At 33.6% G+C, this 21,158-nt stretch overlaps 1 protein-coding gene across 1 annotated transcript in view; it reads right to left on the reverse strand.

The window, feature by feature from the left end:
- Positions 1-21,158, reverse strand: part of Slu7 (Pre-mRNA-splicing factor Slu7) — a 72,321-nt gene that overhangs the window by 31,213 nt on the left and 19,950 nt on the right. The window contains exons 2-3 of the mRNA XM_035356457.2: positions 18,943-19,090; positions 9,053-9,133 (exon numbers count right to left, since the gene is read on the reverse strand). Coding sequence (XP_035212348.1) covers positions 9,053-9,133; positions 18,943-19,090 — 229 coding nt within the window. The remainder of the gene's footprint in view (positions 1-9,052; positions 9,134-18,942; positions 19,091-21,158) is intronic.

The following is a 21,158-nucleotide window of genomic DNA, read 5'->3' on the forward strand; positions in this document are numbered from 1 at the left end:
AAAAAAAAAAAAAAAAACCAGAGAATTGCACAAACTATGCACTCCTTTGACTTTGTCCATGTACACATTGATCAATTTTCACTTAAAAAAAAATCAGGAGGATGATGACATCATATAATGTTAAAAGAAAGTTATTCATCACCAACACTGAACAAAATCTATAACCAATCGAAGCTCAACAAACTGCATTTTTCACACAATGAAATAAAAAAGGAAATACGTGTTATCGCATATACGCACTACAAAAAGGAAATATCGACTTACTATATCTAGAAATTTCTGTGTCTTCAGTCTGTGGCACACAAAATTCCTTAACAGCATACAAAAACTTTCTAAAATTATCTGAACTAGAATATGTACTACTGTCACCACATAAATTCACAAAAGTAAGAGTAAAAAATATCCTCCATAGTGCCGGACTGTCAGTGGCATTTCTTGCATGAACCTTTCTTGCGACAAACCCATTCAAAGTCCTCTGAATGATCGTTACATTCGACAATACGCACTTCTTTCCTACAAACAGGACACTTATAATGATTACTAAGTAAACCTTCATTTACACACTAGTCAATTAACGCTTTTTTTTTCATTTCATTTCAAATCATACAGAAACTTCAGATTAATTTCATCACATACAGCGATTTTATGGTGTACAACACACAATAAGCAATGTACTTCCTAACTGACAGACAATGCAGAAATAAGCCCTTACAAATATTTTTTCATCAGTCAAATGCACCACAATCCCACAACCAATCACATCATAATAGGGTATCCATAACATTCAACTACTCAGGTTACCATAAATGAAACAACTTGGCAATAATACAAGGGGCACCCTAAAATATAGACTAACCAGATTTTGCTATCACCTTAAAGTAGATGCATTTCTCTAGACATACCTGAAAAAAATTAAGAGTTTTTTTATTCAAAATTTATTCAATAAGTGAATTTATATACTGGCCCTGTTTTGAAATTTGGCATATTTGCTATAAGTGACAATAATGCTAAATGTGGTTTACGTACCCTGTTAAAATTATTTGAAAGAGTGAACAATTTTTGGCATTTGAAAGAAAGCTTTAGAGCACTGTGTTGTGAAATTTAGTAAAAAATATTATCATTAAGTGCAAGGTGTCTGAAATGGAACTATCATGCTATCAAAATTAGAACCATCATTTACCTCTAGTTCTGTTGCAAAATGTCAGCTACAGAATGTCACCGAATCATGAGTACAGTTTTAGATACTAATATTGGATTATATGACACTGTGAAGATTTGATATAGAAAGTTCAAAAGCAAGGACTATGACATTCATAAAGCAGAGTGCTCTGGCTGCCCTATTGATATCAATGAGGCCTGCCTGTGAGAACTCGTGGAAGAAGATCAGTATGCAACCACTTGAGATCTAAGGAGTTAAGCCTTAGTGCTATGTCTATTAGTCCCGCTATGCATTGCATAAAATTGACGTACAAGTTCAATCACTGGGTGCCACATGAGTTGAATCAAGCAGATAAGGAAAGACGTGTTTGGGCATGCACTAATCTGCTCGAATATCAAAGCGAGGACAAAATACTGGATCGTCGTCAGTTATGATGAAAAGTGGATTTCCTTCAATAACACAGGCTGAAAAGGGGTTGATCAGTGTCCGGTGAGGCCGTAGGCAAACATATATAATTCCATAAATGTAATGCGAAGAGCAATTTGACTTTAAAAAAAAACATGCTTTTTATCTGGTGGGATTGCCAGGGTTATTATGTACAAAGAGTACCTGGAAGAAGTAAAACCCTCGACAGTAAGGCATACAGAGAGATAGTTCATGTCGACACTGCTATCAAGAAAAAATGTTGAACTGAGTTCCAGCACAAAAAGGCAATGTTACATCAAGATAATGCTACAACATATGTGTCTGCATTCGCCAGCTGGACTCTGTACGAACTTGACAGGAATCTTTTGCCACGCCCACCATATAGCCCCAAACATGGCTGCTTCGAGCTTCTACCCTTTTTTTTCCCACCTGTAGCTACATCTTGCTGATGCTATTTTCCATTCTGCACAGAACGTCCAAAATAAAGTTGATTTGTTTTTGGACTCGTAGCCACCAAGTTCCTGGGACGAAAACTCTAAAAAATTACCAACATATTGGCAGAAAATCATAGATTTGGGCAGAGATTTCTACCTGCAATAAAGATACTGTGTTCATGTTTTTTCCTTCCTAACTTTATTAAGTTTGCTTTTTTGTGGAAAACATTTGTTACAATCGGATATATCCTGTGTGTGTGTGTGTGATTATGGCAAAGCCTCGAGGGCTATCTGCCTAACGGGAGGGATGCCTTCGTGGAGGACTCTCTAAGGGAAACTGGCTCGTATACATGTTACACATGGGGAAAATCACGAAAACGCCCATGCAGCCAGCCCATTCGCGGGATTCGAACCTCGGACCGAACTACCAGTGTTCAACGACTTTATCACTTGGCCGCTGGTGGGCCCTCGGATATATCCTAATTTGCACTTTCGAGAAATTAAAAACACAAAATAAAGTTTGTCAATTGGCCCAGTAGAATAAGAGCTATAGAACTATCCCATTTGTTTTTTCTTTTTTTCTTTCTTTTTTTTTTTAAATTAGTAATGTTCTGTTATCAGGCCGGATTCAGAAATGTATGTATGTATGTATGCATATACGTATGGATATATGTATTCACGTATGTACAGACAAATGTATGTATGTTTACACACATACATTTCTGAATCCGGTCCCGATAACAGAACAGTACCCCTTTTTATCTGTCGTCTGCAACGTACCTACTAATAGCTGCACCACTATGTGGCACACAGAGAATAAAACATCAAGTGTGCATTTAAGGAATATTATACAATGCACATTCGATACACAGCCAAAGTCCAGTTTTGGTAACATATGGTAGTGTTGGAACTGTTCATCATCAAGCATCATCATGAGAGAACTCAGCTGACAACAGATTCTATGAACATACGCATAATCAATAATGACAACAACAGCACAAGGCAACTGGTTATCCAGATACTGCTAAACGCTACAAACCTCATATAATCTTCCATAGCTCTGCTGGTAAATTACTTTGGTGATGCTCTGAATATCAGATATCTAATAGGCTCTAACATTTTAACAGTTCAAAAATCTAGATATACGGTCAGAGTTTAAACTGTATTATAAATTCGAACAAAGCTAGAATTGAAATTCAGCACTGAGACTTATATTTTGGACTTTATAGGTTTTTTTTCTGGCCAGTCGCACTTTATGATCAAACGGCCGGCTTGCGGCGGCTAGGAGGATCGGGGCTGTACCCTTATGATGATGCCACATTAGGCATGTCATGCTCAGCCTTTCACTATAGTACCACCAAACACAGATCCATCTATTATAGTGCTATAACATAGAAGTAGGATTTTCCTGAAGAGACAATGGAATCCCTTGACTTAACTGCAATAACAGATATCTGATATTGTAGTGTAACTACAACTAAAGCTATGACCTTTCAACAGAGAAATTATCTGTAATAAGTATAATAAGGTGAGTAATACAACCAAGATAAATAATAAATATCAATCAACTTTATGAAGAGTATGGTATTTGTTTCAAATGGTATATATAACAGAACCCTCTGTATAATGGAAATCAAAGCAGTTCACTTTTTAAATGAACTACAAGAATGTTTATATTTCACCAAAACATGAAAACAATAATTTATGTGAGGAGAGAAAGTGACAGAAAGCAAAATACAGAAACCAGGTAATTGGGTAGAGATTAACATCTGCAATCAACATACAAAGGATCCCAATTTTGACAAAGAATACTTTTATTACTGGCATCCTACGATCTTGATCCCTTTTTCTCAATAATTAATCATGAAAGAACATCTCACTGGATTATTTTTAAAAGTTCCTGTTCTGCACAGGCATACAAATTACATAAGACTTACTTGGAATTGAATCCCAGGTCAATGAACGCATTAATTGTATCAAAACAAAATACAGTTAAAAGTCGTTAATTCGGACACCCATAATCCGGACCTCAAAGCTACAAACTTTCTGCGTATGCGTCACGTAAGACCTTTACCGCTGCGAATATGCGTGTGCGCATGCGCATAATACGCTTACGCATGCACGTTTAATGTATAATGGACGGTATAAGCTAAGCTAAAATTATCTACCGTAATTTCCGGAAGAAACGCTGCGGCGTTTACGTGTTTAAAACTTAAATTCTCAGCGGGTGTGGCGTTTAGGTGCACTAAAAATAAAATATTTCCTATGATGGTCATTGTACATAGTTTGGATGGCCTTGTCATTATGCATAGACTGGTGCTGTTCCCACACAAAAGACCAGTCAGTTGCTTTTTGCGAACGTTAGTTATTTTGTTTACATTCTTTCCCTTAACAGACCTACATGCCTTATTCATCCTAAACGAGATCTCAGAACAATAACATTCTTCCCCCTTCCAAATCAACATTCTCATCAGTTTGCATAGTCTCTCTCCTCTGCCAGTGGATTGACATATTTCCCCTTCAGCATGAATGGATTTTTCTTGGCATTCTGCCAGATACAGATCCCATCAGTTTGGGTACAAGTACTTGCTGGATAGTTTTTAAGTAAGAAGGGAGCGGAAAATTTTTGAAAATGTCCCTAAACGGCACAGAAGCTATAGTGCTAGTTTTAAGCTTAATGTAATTTCACGTGCTAAACAAATTGGAAATCGAGCAGCAGCTTGAGAGTTTGAAGTGGACGACAGATGTACTCGACGTTGGAGAACTGAAAAAGAACTTAAAAATATGCCACAACAGAAACCAGCCAAAAGAAGTGGTACTTTAAGGTGGCCAAATCTAGAGACCGACCTTGCAAACTGGATAAAGGAGCAACGAGGAAAGGGAATGGCAATTTCGACTGTAAAAATTCGCTTACAAGCAAAATTTATAGCAAAACGAATGAACATAAATGATTTCAAAGGAGGTATAGCAGATTTATGAAAAGAAAAAATATTTCTATGCGTACTAAAACAACAGTCGGGCAACAATTACCAATGGACTGGCAGGATAAAAAGTCATCTGCCAAATATGTGACAGCTACTATTGACAAAAAAAAAAAAAACGGCCACAAATAATAAATATGGATGAAACGCTGTTAGCTTTCGACTCTCCTGCAAACAGGACAAAACTGGTGCAAAAACTGTATCTGTGTTTATGACAGGGCATGAAAGAACATCATTTACATGTGTGTTAGCTTGAGCCGCAAACGGTGACAAGCTAACGCCAATGTTCATTTTTAAACGAAAGACTGTTCCGAAGGGAGATTTTCCTAATGACGTAATTATTTGTGCAAATGAGAACGGCTAGATGTGCGAAACAATTATGCATGAGTGAATACAAAAAGTTTGGCAGTGTCGTATGGGATCTTTTTTCCAACCAAAGAGGTTATTGATAATGGATTCCATGCGTGCTCATTTCTTTGAGTCAGTGAAAACCAGATGTCAAAAATTGTCTACGACCGAAGCAATAATTCCTGGTGGTTTGACAAAATCTTACAACCGTTAGATTTGTCAGGTAATAAATCCTTCAAAGCTGAAGTCCGAAAGCGGTAGGAGTGTTGGATGAGTGAAGGATTGCATACGTAAACCAAAAGCGGTAGAGTGCGTAGAGCATCTCATGAAGAAATTGCAAAGTGGGCAGGAAGTGCATGGAAATCGGTAGAAACATCGTCAATAATAGCAGGGTTCAAAGAAGCTGAAATTATATCCTTAGATAAAGAGACTCTAAACCAAGAGGATGAATGCGACGATCTGGTAAACTTAGATCAGGATTTACTAAATCTTTTTAATTCAGATAGTGAAGAATCAGATTTTGATGGCTTCATATGATGTATAGTTTGCTGTAATTCGTAAGGAAAATTTAAAATTTCCTTTTGTCATCCAAATTTAATATTTCGCTGTTGCAACATTTTTTATAATAATAGTCTGAGTATTACAAATACGGACTTCTTTAGTGGGTAAATATAAGTATATACGTGAAGGTAAATATATTTTCCACATTTCTTACCTTTAATTTATTTTTGAGTTATGGTTTCATTTCATGCATTTTTCTTAACTGGTATGTCATACGTCAGGACTTAGGTTGAGTTTTTGCATCTATATGGCCCACGATGATGTCACGCGCAATTTAATCTATTGCAGCGTTTCTGTGTAATTTAAATTTTTTCCCCGCCATTTTTCTCGAGTGCGGCATTTGTGCTGATGTGGCCTTTCTTCCGGAAATTACGGTAATTCAGTTAATGTTGCAGATTGCGCTGTTCCTTAATCTTCGAATTGGATCTGGCTTATTATTTTTTGCAGACTGTTAGAGCAGATTTATAAAAGTAAGCTTGAACTTTCGATTATGTCAAATAGAATTTCCGATATATATTTACTAATATGTAAAGGATCTGCAAAGCGAAAGTATGTTTTGAAGTCCATTAAACAAAAAGTGGAATTGCTGCAAAAAATGGATAAAGGCATATCCTTTGTTTATCTAACCATTCCGAAATCTGTTTATCAATTTCACGCTGCTCCGCGGAGGGGGAAAATGCCACAGTGCGCAATGAATTGGAAGTTGATCTGTCAGCACTATCCTTATCTTCAGGGCATATGTTTTTAATTTTATTTGGCTTATAATTCCTTACTAAATGTAGTAGTTCATCTCGATATACTCCGTCTTTGATATGATTTAAATCAAATTCCTCGTCATTATAATTCACTTCTGATAGTGAAGAAAGTGACACAGAGGTTATTGAAAACGAAAAAATTTTGATTGACAAATTAGTCGGTATTCTCGACACAGCAATTATAGGACTTCAACAGCGGAACTTTGTAACTGAAGAAGAAATTATGTCTGTTTATAGAATTAAAGAGAAAGTATTATCACATAAAACGAAGCAACTTAAACAACTTACATTGAAAGAAATGTTTAATAAAGTAAACAAACAAATATAAAACGCTTTTTTTTTTGTAAATTTTGATACCCTTTAGATCATAATTGTTCTTTATTTCATAAATTACGGTTTCATATTTTTAATTTTATATTTTCTGCATGCCATCTTACCAGATTTAAACTGATGATCTATAATCCGGAATCGCTGAAGTCCCAGCGAGTCCGGATTAACGACTTTTGACTGTATAAGCTATGCATGAGTATAACCATACATGCATCGAGCAAACTGATTCATTAACAAAATAGGTGAACTCTTTCTATATTTTCCTTGTTTACTTTACACAGAGTTCAAAGACATAATAAAACAAGAAAACAATTACTTCTTATAGTCGAAGTGCATATGCTTGAAAACTTATTTAATAATTAACAATAACTGCAGTTTTGGAATCTAAAGTACAGATACCATAAAACAGATTCAATAAATTTGCTTATAAGCTAATGATGAATTATTCATATGAGTGTTATTTTAATATATTTTTAAATAATAATCAGTAACCATATCATTTATAGATAAAATCACTTTATGAGATCCATATGAAGTTCATAAAAATAATTAACAGATTAAAATAGTAAAAAAAATTAAAAAATTAAATATTAATTTTTCCCATTATGCATCAAAACAAATCATAAGCAGTTGACTGAACTAATTATTTTTAGCTAGCCAAATTTTCCCCCAAATTAAGTTGTAAATAGAAATATTATTGCCAAATTGAATTAAATGATGATTCTGTCTTTAAATAGAATCACATTCCTATGCTTTTAGGAGTTATACACTATTTCAACAGTATTTTTATATACTTGTTAGAAACTAAACTGACACATTGTCTATACAAATGTTTCTCAACTGGATTTACTCCAAGGACTGCTAAAATATTTCGGTACGTTCTTGCAGACTGGGAAGTTTAATAATTTGACCCATTGGCACAATTTTTTTCCACATAAATAAAATACTAAACTAGTCAACTATTGTTATTGTAATGTAGGTGTGGCTGTTATAATATCTTGTTGTCGGGCGATGACACTTTGGATTTTGGACAGACAGCTGGATATTTCGCGGACCGGCAAGTATTTATTACGAACCGCCTATCGGTCCGCAGTCCAGTGGTTTAGAAACACTGGTCTATACTTTAATTAGAATAGTACAAAAACTTAATTGGCATACATCGTTTAATCCCTGATTTAACTCTAAATACACAGAGGAAGAGTGCAGTAATATATGCAAAATGCCTTTGCACATTTAAAATCATGACAAGTACGCAATTGATTAAAAAAAAAAACTACACGGAGAAAACTGAAGTGGACAGCCAGGCTGTGTATCTAATTTGGATTCTATAACATTCCTTAAATGCACACTTGATGTTTTATTCTACACGTGCCACATAGTGGCAGCTAATAGTAGGTACACTGCAGACGAAAAAAAAAAAAAAGGTACTGTTCTGTTATCAGGACCGGATTCAGAAATGTATATGTGTACACATACATACATGAATACATACATACATTTCTGAATCCGGCCTGATAACAGAACTTTACCAATTAAAAAAAAAAAAAAAAAAAAAAAAAAAGAAAGAAAAAAACAAATGGGATAGTTCTATATCTCCTATTCTACTGGGCCTATTGACAAAATTTAGTTTGTGTTTTTCATTTCTCGAAAGCGTAAATTAGGATATATCCAAATATAATGAACCTTTTCCACATGCATCTTAAGTTCTGGAGTTCTGCTAGATGTAACAGGTATTTTGCAAAAGTGTCAAAATTACACAAGTGATTGTTAAATAATTACTACATCTGTTAACCACAATTTTTTTAGCTTAAGCAATTAATTACAAAGAATATCAAGAAATTGTACTGATCACTACTTCATGAAAGGAGTTCATTCTTAGCATCTGTTTGTCCCAATCATCATTTTATTTCTATGGAAACTGGATTTAACAGTTTTTGGCAGCAATTATAGATTCAAAAAGACCCTTATATATGCCAGAGTAAAATACACAGGAATACTTTATTGTAAAAAAGAGAAAATTTAGTTCCATTAATTAGTGCAAGATATGCAACCACTTACCTCTAGGCAATTTTTTTTGTCATGCGTCATCGCCCCACAATTCTCACAGGCACCTTTTCTATAACGCACACATACTGAATCCTGAAATAAAAATAAATGATTTAAAAAATATATATTATGTAGCTAACAACCTTAAAATATGAAAAGCTGGTATTTCTTCCCACGAAAAAAAGAAATTCCAGGAAATTTTTGTGCTATGCGGAGATGCAACTTCAAATCGACTTAAATTTACCTTTACGGCCCTACGATCACCAAATGTGGCGACGTGCATTCTGTGCTGGTTTTTGGTGCAATTGCATGTTGTATGGAAACCCTTTTGACATTGAAAACTCTTTTGCTGGAGTGGTTTAATTGCTCGTTGGTTCGTGTTGTGCGTGTTTTGAAATGGCCTATGTTGCAATGATAGACGTTATGGCAAGATTTTAGTCGTGTATTTTAGATTGTGTGGAAAATAAATTTAGCATTAAAAGGTACGATGTTGGAGTTGTTAACGAGTCTTTTGTTCAGGGGTGTGTTTATGAGGATCAAAGTGTGGGACTTATAAAACGGAGTCCAAAATGTGGAGCTCCTATGAGAACTCGGACGAAGACGGGCGTTTCTGATAGTACTTGTGTGGATTTGCAGTCAAATGCTTGCTGGTAAAGTATGTGGCTGTCAGCGGAGGATGATTTGGATCATGGTTTTCATGTAGTAAGTTACCATTGGAGGAAGTTTTTATCGTTACTTTCGAAATTTTGAATCACAGAAAGACATGTGATATAGCAAAATCGTGGCACTTTTTTTACAGACGTGTGACTGGCGAAATTTTATTAACGAATGTATTACGGTAACGGCATTTATTTTACTGTTTTTATTTTGTAGAATGTTATGTTCATTTTTTTTACTATGCCTTTCTGTTGTTACTGTTTTTTTTTTAATTGTTTGTAATTTTAGTTATTTTATTTTGTTGATTTGTATGCAATGGCTAGATTGCGCAATTCGTAGATGTTTTTTTTAAGTTTAAACAGGATGCTGTGTACATGGTATTCTTTGAAATTTATTGTTGTTATATTAATTTATTAAAGCGATATGTGTGTGTAGTTCGTACATTCATTCGTTGCCTAGATTGTGCAATTCGTAGATTTTTTTTTAAGTTAAAACATATTGCTGTGTACATAGATTCTTGTCAAATATTTTTGGTTAGAAACTTTACGTTTTTGCTATCGAAGTTTTTTGTTTTTGTTTCGGATTTTTAGCTTAAATTGTGTGTTCAAAACGTGGTTTTTGCATGTGCAAAAACTATGTTTTTGGAGACATTTTAGGCTTAAAGTTTGAAATGTAGACCAAAATTTACATTGGGGAGGGGGATTAATACTTTACATAGAAAGTTATACAGCTAACTTGGTAATACACTATATATTTATAAGTAACAAAATTAAATACAAATAAAAATTTGAAACCTTTCCGATTTTACATTACGCCCAAATGGGCTTTTTTCTAACATTTTGTGTGTTACCTTTATTTATTAAATATCACGTTCTTCGCACTTAAACCATAATGCTGTTGAAAATTCCTTTCAGCAGCAGTTACACAAAATAATTTTAAAATAAGCATATCTTTAGAATTTCCAATATACAGTCTCACTTGCTGGAGATAAAAATGCCCACCTCTTCCCTGTACAGCAGGGATGTCAAACTCATAGGTACACTTGGGCCAAACAAACAAGGTTTAACTTTAGGCAAACCCAAAAAAAAAAAAAAAAAAAAAAAAAAAAAATCAATATTCATAGAAACGTAGATTTATTTCGAATAATACAATAATAAACATATATATATATTTATATAGAAAAGAACAAGAAAAATTTAATGTTTACGTCCTGATACTTGACATCTCTTCTCTGCTATTATCTTTCCTATTTCGGGAGAAATTTTGTTTGCAGTGATAACTTTCAATGCTGACCCAAGATGAGCATCATTAATACGGTTTCTAACAGGAGACTTATTACCTTTCATGACTGAAAATAACTGCTCGCATCGATAAGTGCTACAAACATGGAAATAATTTCATATGAGAATTTTCAAGTATTTTCAAACCTGGCTGGTAAATATTTGTAAAATTTAGGCACGTCCACTTCAATGAATTTTGCTTTCAAATTTGAGTTGCATTGAATCTCGATCATCTCCATTTGCATATGGCTGGGTACTGAGTCAATACTTATTGAGAAAAATCGAAGAAAAAAAAAAAAAAAAAAAAAAAAAAAAAAAAAAAAAAAAACGTCTTTGAGGGAACTAAAATCATTAAACCTCGTTTCAAATTCAGTTGTTAAATTTGCAATTTTTTCTGCGTATTTTTGATACGAACAAGTATCATCTAAACTTGATTTGTTCATGCTGCATGTCGGGAAGTTCGTCAAATTTTCATTTTTAAGTTGTTTTTCCTAAAGAACTAGTTGACATTTGAATGCTTTAATTATGTCAAACATGTTCGTAATGATATGATCTTTTTCTTGTAACGATAAATTTAAATCGGTTGAGTGTTTGGTTATATCAACCAAGAAAGATAAATCTTGTATCATTATTAGATCGTAAAACAAACTTACGTCTTGATTTTTCGTTTTTAAAAACTGACATATTTCTTCTTTCAAATCCCAGAATTGTTTGAGAATCTTGGAGCAAGATAACCAACGTACCTCGGTATAGTAGGACAAACCCGAATATTCACTATCTAACTCACTTGAGAAAGCAGTGAATTGACGCTGATTTAAACCTCGAGATCTTATAAAATTTATAACTTTTTTTATATATGACAAAACATTTTCCATATTTATTACTTTCGTGCATAGAACTTCTTGATGTATAATACAATGCATATGATGAATGTTTGAACCGTGAATTTCACTAAGTTTTTTTCTTAGTAATGCTACGAAGCCCTTGTTTTTCCCTGTCATTGATGGAGCGCCATCCGTAGCTACAGAATTTAATTTTGCCAAAGGTAGATTGTATTTCTGCAGAAGTCCAAAAACACAAGTAAATATATCTTCTCCTGTGGTAGTACCAGGCATCGGTATTAGTTCCAGTAATTCCTAAAAAATGTTAAAATTCTTGTCACAAGAACGAAGAAACACTGCTAATTGAGCTTTGCCACTAATGTCCGTGCTCTCATCACAGGCAATGGAGAAACTTTCGAAACTAGATGATTTTGCTTTGATCTGATCACTTAAATTTGCGGCTAAATCAGTAACTCTTTCCGCAACTGTATTTCGAGACAATGTAATTGATTGAAAAGCCTTCACATTTCCAGGACAAACAATTTCTCCAGCTTTCATTAGGCATTCCTTGATGAAATCACCGTCAGTAAAAGGCTTCGAATGTTTAGCTATCAACTCGGACAAGACGTAGCTTGCATGTACCGCCGCTTCACTTTCTTGCAATACTTTACTAAACATGGACTATTGCTTTTTCACTCCTAACTTGAGCTCTTTCAACTTTTCTTCTCTCATTAATCCTTCGTAATTGTTATATTTTGATTTGTGTTGTTCGTAATGACGTTTAATATTATATAACTTTGGTATATTAATAGTATTATTACATATCAAGCAGATTATTTTATCTTTTATTTCACAGCAAAAATATTCTAATTCCCATTTTACTTGGAATATTCTATGTTCGTCAGCGATTTTTCGTTTAATTTTACTACCACTTGGTTTTGATATAGACATACTGAATACAAAGGGCTGGAATAAACACGGTTAATGTTAAAAAGTTAACAAAAATTTATTTTTTCCACAAGAGATAAATCAAAATGCTGAAATATTTCTTCAAAAATATTCTAACAATATCACAAAATGTCAAACGTTTAGCAAAAATCAATTCAAAACAGAGAAACTAATTTTATCTCACAGTGAAATCACTACAAATCAATCACAGCATTAAGTAAACAAACAGTTCGCTAGAACTACAGCTACTACTGAGATGAGTTGTTTGTTCTCGGCTTTTATAAGCTTTGTAATTAATTTCTCGAATATACTGGAAACATCTATAAATATCTGAATTTTTGTGGATGGCAACAGCAATTACGAGATATTTATTTATTAGGTATTAAATGCACGTGCTGTTCTATTTTTAACCTTCCAACGCAGCTGTCTTTTCAAAAATCATCTGCATTGCTAAGGCAACATGAAGCAAATCTAATTAGAATTCTAAATAAAAAAAACTAAATAAATAAATAACTATGAAATCCGTAACAATATGAATTAAGTAATAATTAATAATAAAGCAAAGTGCATGCACATGCATGCACCAATATATCGTACAAAACTATGATTGAAAACTGAGACTATGAGTTCGGCCACATTCGGCTATCGGGGGATGCGTACAAGATCTGAGTGCACGTGTCCCCCAAAAGCCGAAGGTAGCTTAACGCAAGCTACTCACACGCATTTGTAATTTAAGTGGTGTGTGTGTCAGCTCGCTGTGAGTAATCTAACAACACTGAATAAATTATTATTAATTACTTAGCAGTAAACATTTAATTTTTTTCTTCGTCGATATGTTATTTTATTATTATATATTATTATTTGCCGATATATTGGCCGGGCCGCAAAAATATTTGCTGTAGGCCGCGAGTTTGACATCCTGGCTGTACAGTGTTGCCATTGCTCACTTTGAAATCATTGAGTTTGTTAATCAAAATTTTTTTAATGTCTGACAAAAAATGAAATAGATAATAAAACAAATTCCAAATTTGGGCTTCTTCAAATTTCTTCAAGAAGCCCATATTCGTATGGAGGGCTATTCAAATATAAAAAATGTATTTTAAAGTTTCTTTTTTAAAATGTAATTTGTACATAGTTGTATATATAAGTAAATATTTAGCCTAGAACAGGTTTTGCTTATTTGATGAAGTTACAATTATCGTATAGATTAATGACATTATATTAATTAAGATCTAAAATGTTACAATGTTTTATGCTAGGTTAGACTATTTTAATTATAGTAAATCAAATTAGAACTAGCTGTATTAATTAAGTGACAGCTTCACAGAGGAAATTTGCTCGTATTAATAATTACACACTCAGAAAATCATGAATACGTCCATCCTTCCAGCTCCTTCATGTGGATTTGAAACTGGATTGAGTTACCAATATACAGGAATTTTGATTTTCTAACATAATCCTTTATTTACTTGTGGTGCTCTATGTTTTATTTTACATACTTTTATTATTACAGTTATAGTACAGTACAAAGTCTACGATTCCGGATTTAGGATTTTTCCGGACATTAGATCATCAGTTTAAATTTAGTAAGATAGCATGGAGAAATTATAAAATATGAAATCGTGATTTATGATATAATGAAGCATTTATGATCTAAAGGGTGTCACAATTTACAAAAAAAATTAATATTAATTTGTTTACTTTATTAAACATTTCTTTCAATGTAAGTTATTTATGTAGCTTCATTTTTTGTGCTAATATTACTCTAATTCTACAAACAGATTTAATTTCTATTTCAGTTACAAAGTTCCATCATTCAAGTCCTACAACTGTTGCATCGAGAATTTTGACTAACTTGTCAATCAAAATTTTTTTGTTTTCAATAACTTCTCTGTCATTTTCTGGGCCTAGAACCATACTACAGATTTGCCTTCCATTAACTGATTGATGCAATGAAAAACTTCTATTATATCATCTTCATTTATTATACCACTTCTCCACATTTCTTTACAAAATCCATTAATTGGAAAAATTTCAGCTTTGTTTCACAATAACCGAAAACGTTCAAATTCGCAGCTATCATATCTTCATCATCCTCACCGTGAAGCTGGCCATAAATTAAGCCAAGCATTTTTTAAAGTATCTGGAGACACATCTTGCCATAATCTTGTGATGCTCCACACAGCAGATTTTATGCTAAAATATTTCAGAAATTCTTGCATAGTCTTTGCCATTATTCAATAAATTTAACATGGATTTTAAAAATGCTACTTTATATTTGCATTTCAGCGCACACATTATTCCGATAACCACAAGATGAATAATGGACATACAATTTGAAGGACAGAATAATATGGATACATTATCTTTTACTAAAACTTTAAGTAAAGTATAAGCCAAACAGTTGTCTATAATCAGGACAATTTTTGGGTCATCAGGTAAACCAACCAAATTCAAATGTTGTCGAGCCTAGGGTATGAAATAATTTTCAAACCAATCATTCATTAATGCTTGAGTCATCCACGCGCTTTTATTTGCACAATATATAATAGGGTAAATCTTTACTCCTTTAAAATGCTTGAGGTCACGTATTTTTTCCAATTCTGAAAAGTTTACACTTGTGCATTCCTGCAGCATTTGCGCATGCTAAAATTGTTAGTCGCACATTGGAATCTTTGACACCAGTTGCAGCCTTTTCTGTAGAGGTTGCTAAGGTATTTAGCGGTACATATTGCCAGAAATGACCAGTTTCGTCACTGTTGTAAATTTGTTCTGGCAAAAATTTTTCACTGTTAATGAGTTCAATGAATTCATCTTCAAATAGTTCAGTAGCTCCAGTATCAGCTGAAGCTTTTCAGCCTAAAAGTTTTAATTACACCATGGTGATTTTTAAATTAGGTTAATCAAGGTGTCGAATATGTGTACTCAGTTTTTAGGTTCATTTCTTCAAGAAGTACAGTCAAAAGTTGTTAATTCGGACTCCCATAATCCGGACCTCAAAGCTAAAAACTTTCTGCGCATGCGCCGCGTTGACACATGCGCATAGGCGTTTACATGTGCGCGTAAAACGTTTACGACTGCGCATATGCGTGTGCGCAAGCGCAGAATACGTTTTTGCGTGCACATTTTACGTATAATGGACGGTATACGCTAAAATTATCTAATTATCTATTTCAGTTAATGCTCATGATTGCGTTGTACCTTAATCTTCGAGTTGGATCCGGCTTATTATTTTTTGCAGACTGTAAGAGCAATTTTATAAAAGTAAACTTGAACTTTCGATTATGTCAAATAGAATTTCCGATGCTGGAGCTCCCAAAGGATCTACAAAACGAAAGTATGTTTCGATGTCCATCAAACAAAAAGTGGAATTGCTGCAAAAAATGGATAAAGACATGAAGAAGGTGACAGAGAGGTTAGTGAAAATGAAAAAATTTCGATTGACAAGTTAGTCGGTTTTCTCGACACAGCAATTATGGGACTTGAACGGCGGAACTTTGTAATTGAACAAGAAATTATGTCTGTTTATAAAATTAAAGAGAAAGTGTTATCACATAAAACGAAGCAACTTAAACAACTTACATTGAAAGAAATGTTTAATAAAGTAAACAAATAAATATTAAGCTTTTTTTTGTGTAAAATTTGGTACCCTTTAGATCATAATTGCTCTTTATTTCATAAATTACGGTTTCATATTTTTAATTTTAGAATTTCTGTATGCCATCTTACGAGATTTAAACTGATGATCTATAATCCGGAAAAATCGATAATCCGGAATCGCCGAAGTCTCGGCGAGTCTGGATTAATGACTTTTGACTGTATTTTGGCTTGAGCCATTAGCACAGGACCCGTCAATGGCCAGCCTTTGCTGTGATGCTGTCTGACCCAGTCAATCATCACTTTGCTGATGATTATTAAAAAAAATATTTTTTATGCTAAAAGAATTAAAAATTATTCGTTATGCTAAAAGTGACAATCATTCAAGTTGATGATTTTCACTTTTAGCATAACAAATTATATATCTGTTACTCATTGTGAGTGGAGTGTTGGAATCCACAAGCAGTTCCTTTGCTGTTTTCTTATGTCATATACAGTTGACTTTCCAATGCAATAATCCTCGCATGATTCTGAGATAGATATACCTTTTCCTTTTTTGCAGCAATTTCACTTTTTTGTTTAATGGACATCGAAACATGCTATTGCTTCGTAGATCTTGTTGCAGCTCCAGAATTGGAAACTCTTTTAGACATAATCAAAAGTTTAGACTTTACTTTTCATGAAATTTCTGTAATAATAACAGCCTGCAAAAAATAATAAGCTGGATCAAATCAGAACATTAAGGAACAGCGCAATCTGCTATATTAACTGAAAGTCCTTGGAATCAGTAAAGTATAATTTTAGCCTAGCTTAATAGCTTCTGCTATACATTATTGGCTATGTATCATGAGATTGATGATGAAAGACAAGTTGTTCCGCTAAATTTTGCCGCTTCTACTACATGCTGAGACAATTAAATTAAGCCTGAAATGTATTAGTTTAGTTACTTATTATAGTTACACCTATTTCTTGGACATGCTTAAGGATTATCCTGGTCCTGAATAAATAAATTCTCACATATTAAGGCTTATCAAAGGCTGGCACTAAGTATCTTACTACCTGATGCAGTCTTTGCAGGTCCTAAATTCTGCCACTAAGTTCTAAAAATTTTGTTAATCGGCGCTTCTCTAAATTCCAAAAATTTTGTGTTCTCTAAATTCTACCGCCCGGTGCAGCCATATGAGCTCTGGTACTGGTTCTGGGTTTATGTGAATAACAAATCAGTTATTTTAAATTCAAATAGCACTAAATTTAATCTTTTGGAGTATGAGTATCATTCACAATATTTATTTCTAGCACAAGGAAAGAAATTTTTATTAAATTTTACCTCATCAACATTTCTTAGCATATTTCACTTTAATTTGTAATTATCGATAAGAGCAATGTCAACATAAAAGGTTTCCCCCCTAAATTATAAAAAATTTTCATCTCTTAATTTTGCCGCTCAGTGCTTCCCCAAATTCCAAAAATGTCTTCCCTAAATTCTGCCGCCGCTTCTGGGTTTCTGGTGAATAACATATCAGTTATTCTTAATAAAAACAGCACTAAATGTAATCTTTTGGCCTATGAGTTTCATTAACAAAATCTATTTTTAGCATATGAAAAGAAATTTTTGTTGAATTTTTCCTCGTGGACATTTCTTTTTAAAAAATCTATAATCATTGCCAAGAGTAATGTTAGCAGAAAAGGTTGCCTTACACATTGCTATTCAATTATTAATATAAAAAAAAATTTTAGGTATTGCTGCATGAATCATTACTCAAGTTGTCATATGCTGTGATGAAAGAAAAATATAATAAATAATGATTCCCCAGGTTGGCATCAGAAATACGAAATATTAGTAGGTGTAAAATTAACGATGTTTCTATACAGAATGTTTTGGTTTGAGATGTATACCAAGCAGATATGCAGCCAAATTATTGATCACAAAAATTTATGCTCAAGTGATTATTTCTTCAATAAGTAGGTATTTTATTGAGTGCCGAAGTGAAATTAAGAATTGGGACTCTCTACATGTTTTATTAAGCGGGGGGGGGGGATAAGATGCTCATGCATAAAGCATACCAAAAAAGGGGGGAATTGTTGGTGGCTTTGAATTTAGGATTTTAGATATTTCTGAATATTGGATGCCAGAATCTCAGAGTGTACTTTATATTAAATACATAAAAACCCACTTGTACTTAATTTCGCTTTGATTTGTAAATCCTGTTTTATGCTAAAGTAAAACTTGGCAGAAGATCATCTTTTTTATACTGGATGTCACTGAACCTCTGCCAATTCATGAATGAGAATGTTCTTCCCAAAGTCTTTGGAAGCTAACGCTAAATAGGAGAAAGCATAACTTTGTTTAAATTTTAAAAACTGTCAATTTTCCTTTTTCTTAAAACTTAAGTGCTAAGAAAAATATAGCAGATACTGTCTTATTATGTAATTACAAGTCTGAATGCCATGAAAAATAGCCCAGAAGAAATATGTCTGTCAAAACTGGTAACATTTTTAGTGTTTATGAAATATTCCTTCACAAAAGCAATCAATATTCATAAAAAGCATAAATACATCATTCAAATAAATACATTTGAAAAAATAAATATCAATTTACTTTTAAGCCTCGAACATAATCATCACTAATCTGGCTGAACTTCTTTTGCCGGTCAGGCTGTGGTCTCTGATGTTTCAAAGTCGCTGTTTTAGCACCAAAATACCAGGGAGCAGATGAAATGTATTGCGGCAAATGCGGATTGATATCCCTAAAGCACAAAAATGATTTATCAATAAAATATTTTATAAGCTATCAATAAGTCATAAAAATTAATTAAACATTATTATGACAAATTTCATGTTTAATCATCTGCTCACTTAATATCAAGATGACATGAAAAAAAAAAAAAAAGTTTTCAAGTAAATAAAAAGATATGCTCATTTAAAAACACAGTAAATGATCTTTTTTGCCAACTTCATGTGCAGAATAAAATCACACATGCAGTGGTATAAAGTAGAATTCATGCGATTTACACCGCTTCTCTCCTCCAAAAAGGGGAGGGAGAATAAATGGGTTTTCTCTGATGATGATTTTGGTAGAGCTGGGATTAATTACTAGGCATGTGTTTATAGGATACCAATGCACAAGAGAATAATTTTAAAAATTCTATTCTATTATTTTTATATTTAAAAATTATAAAGTGTCTCTCCCTTTCTTTATTTTTAGGTCAACAAAGAGTGAAAATTTGAGCCTCATTCCTGACATCAGTTTTTGTTTTCCTTATGTGTAATGTGTATACGAGTCAGTTTCCCTTAGAAAGTCCTCCACGAAGACATCCCTCCCCTTAGGCAGATAGCACTAGTGTGCTTTGCCATAATTAAATACACCACACCTGACATCAGTTACTTTTTCATGCTACTTTGAGAGGTTAGATTTTTTTTATAACATTTTCCATTTATCAGGGATGTTTTGAGGAACAGTAAATAAATCTACAAAGAAAATAAACATGTCGTATAAAATACAGAATGAAAAGGAGCCACGTAAAATATAGGTTTAAAGAGAGAAGTCTCTTTAAACATATATTTATTAATTTCTCTTTAAACCTATATCTAGATAACCAGATTTTATGTAAAGTTTTGTTGCCCAACTGGGATAGTGATTAACGATGCCAACTGTCGTACCAAAGGAAGGGCCAGGGTTCGAATGTCAGAGAAGGCATTGGTGTTTGTAAATGTATTGTGTCTGTGTGGCAAGCATGCACTCTAAATATGCGGCAAGCCGAAGTCCTCTCGAGAGGCTAGTGGTAAGGTAGGAGGGAGACCCTCGGACACATTCCTGGGTTCTCTCCATTAAAATTGGGGGTAGAACTGAGCAAAATCCTACTCTCACCTGTGAATCGTTAATCCTTGGTGGGTGCTTAGGCTTGCAACTATCGATGGTATAACTCAAAGGCCAATAGCATTAATTAAGAAATAAGTGCATATGCAAAGCACTGAAAAACAATATTTTCCATGCTAAAACAGTTTGTGTTCTTTAACGCGCTGAGCGCGGCAGCAGTCCCTGGGGGTCGGCAGTGAACTTTCCGTGTGGCCAGCGTCGCAATTTTCGTTTGGCTGGCGTCGGTCCCCGGGAACGACAGTATTAAAGTTAAAAAATAAATATAGTCTCAATGAAATGTGATCAAATTTAGTTTTTAATGAAATGTATTGAAACATTCTAAACAAAAATACGGCTTAGCTCACTGCCGGCTGAAGGACAGCAAATTCCGCACCGCTCTCAACATGTTAAACACAAATTGAAAATAACGAGAGGACAGTCATCGAATTGGCGATGAGAATCCACTGGGAGAAGTGCCCCTGGAGTCAACTGTTTAGTATACTAGATACCGGAAATATATAGAGGGCACCGTCAAACATGAAACCCTTTTAAGGCAGAAAACCTGGTAAGGTACAAGAGCTGGTTCAAACCCACTCTCAGAATCAACTGTTCTTCCCCTCTGCTCCACATGGCTACAATTATACATAATCAAAGATTTTAGAAATAACTTGACTTATAGAAATAAATATTAGCGAAAATGTGATAATGTTATTGTATTTATTTCAAGCTCATTTTAAAAAAAATGCAGCTGTTTATCAGACTTTGTTGACCGCACAGGATGAACTGTGTAAAACAACAAATTTCCTTTTACATGTTACAAACTGTGGAAAATGATCCCCCAACTTAAATATTTTGTAAGTTTATAGCATCCAATATCGTCAGGCAATCCCATGGGAGTATTATGCTGTATATTATCTGATTTGCTTTTAATTACATTCACTTAAATTATGTTTATTTAA

Source organism: Stegodyphus dumicola, chromosome 12 (genome assembly GCF_044657685.1).
Source record: "Stegodyphus dumicola isolate Sdum_Otavi_A_Nest chromosome 12, ASM4465768v1".
NCBI classification, from domain to species: domain Eukaryota; kingdom Metazoa; phylum Arthropoda; class Arachnida; order Araneae; family Eresidae; genus Stegodyphus; species Stegodyphus dumicola.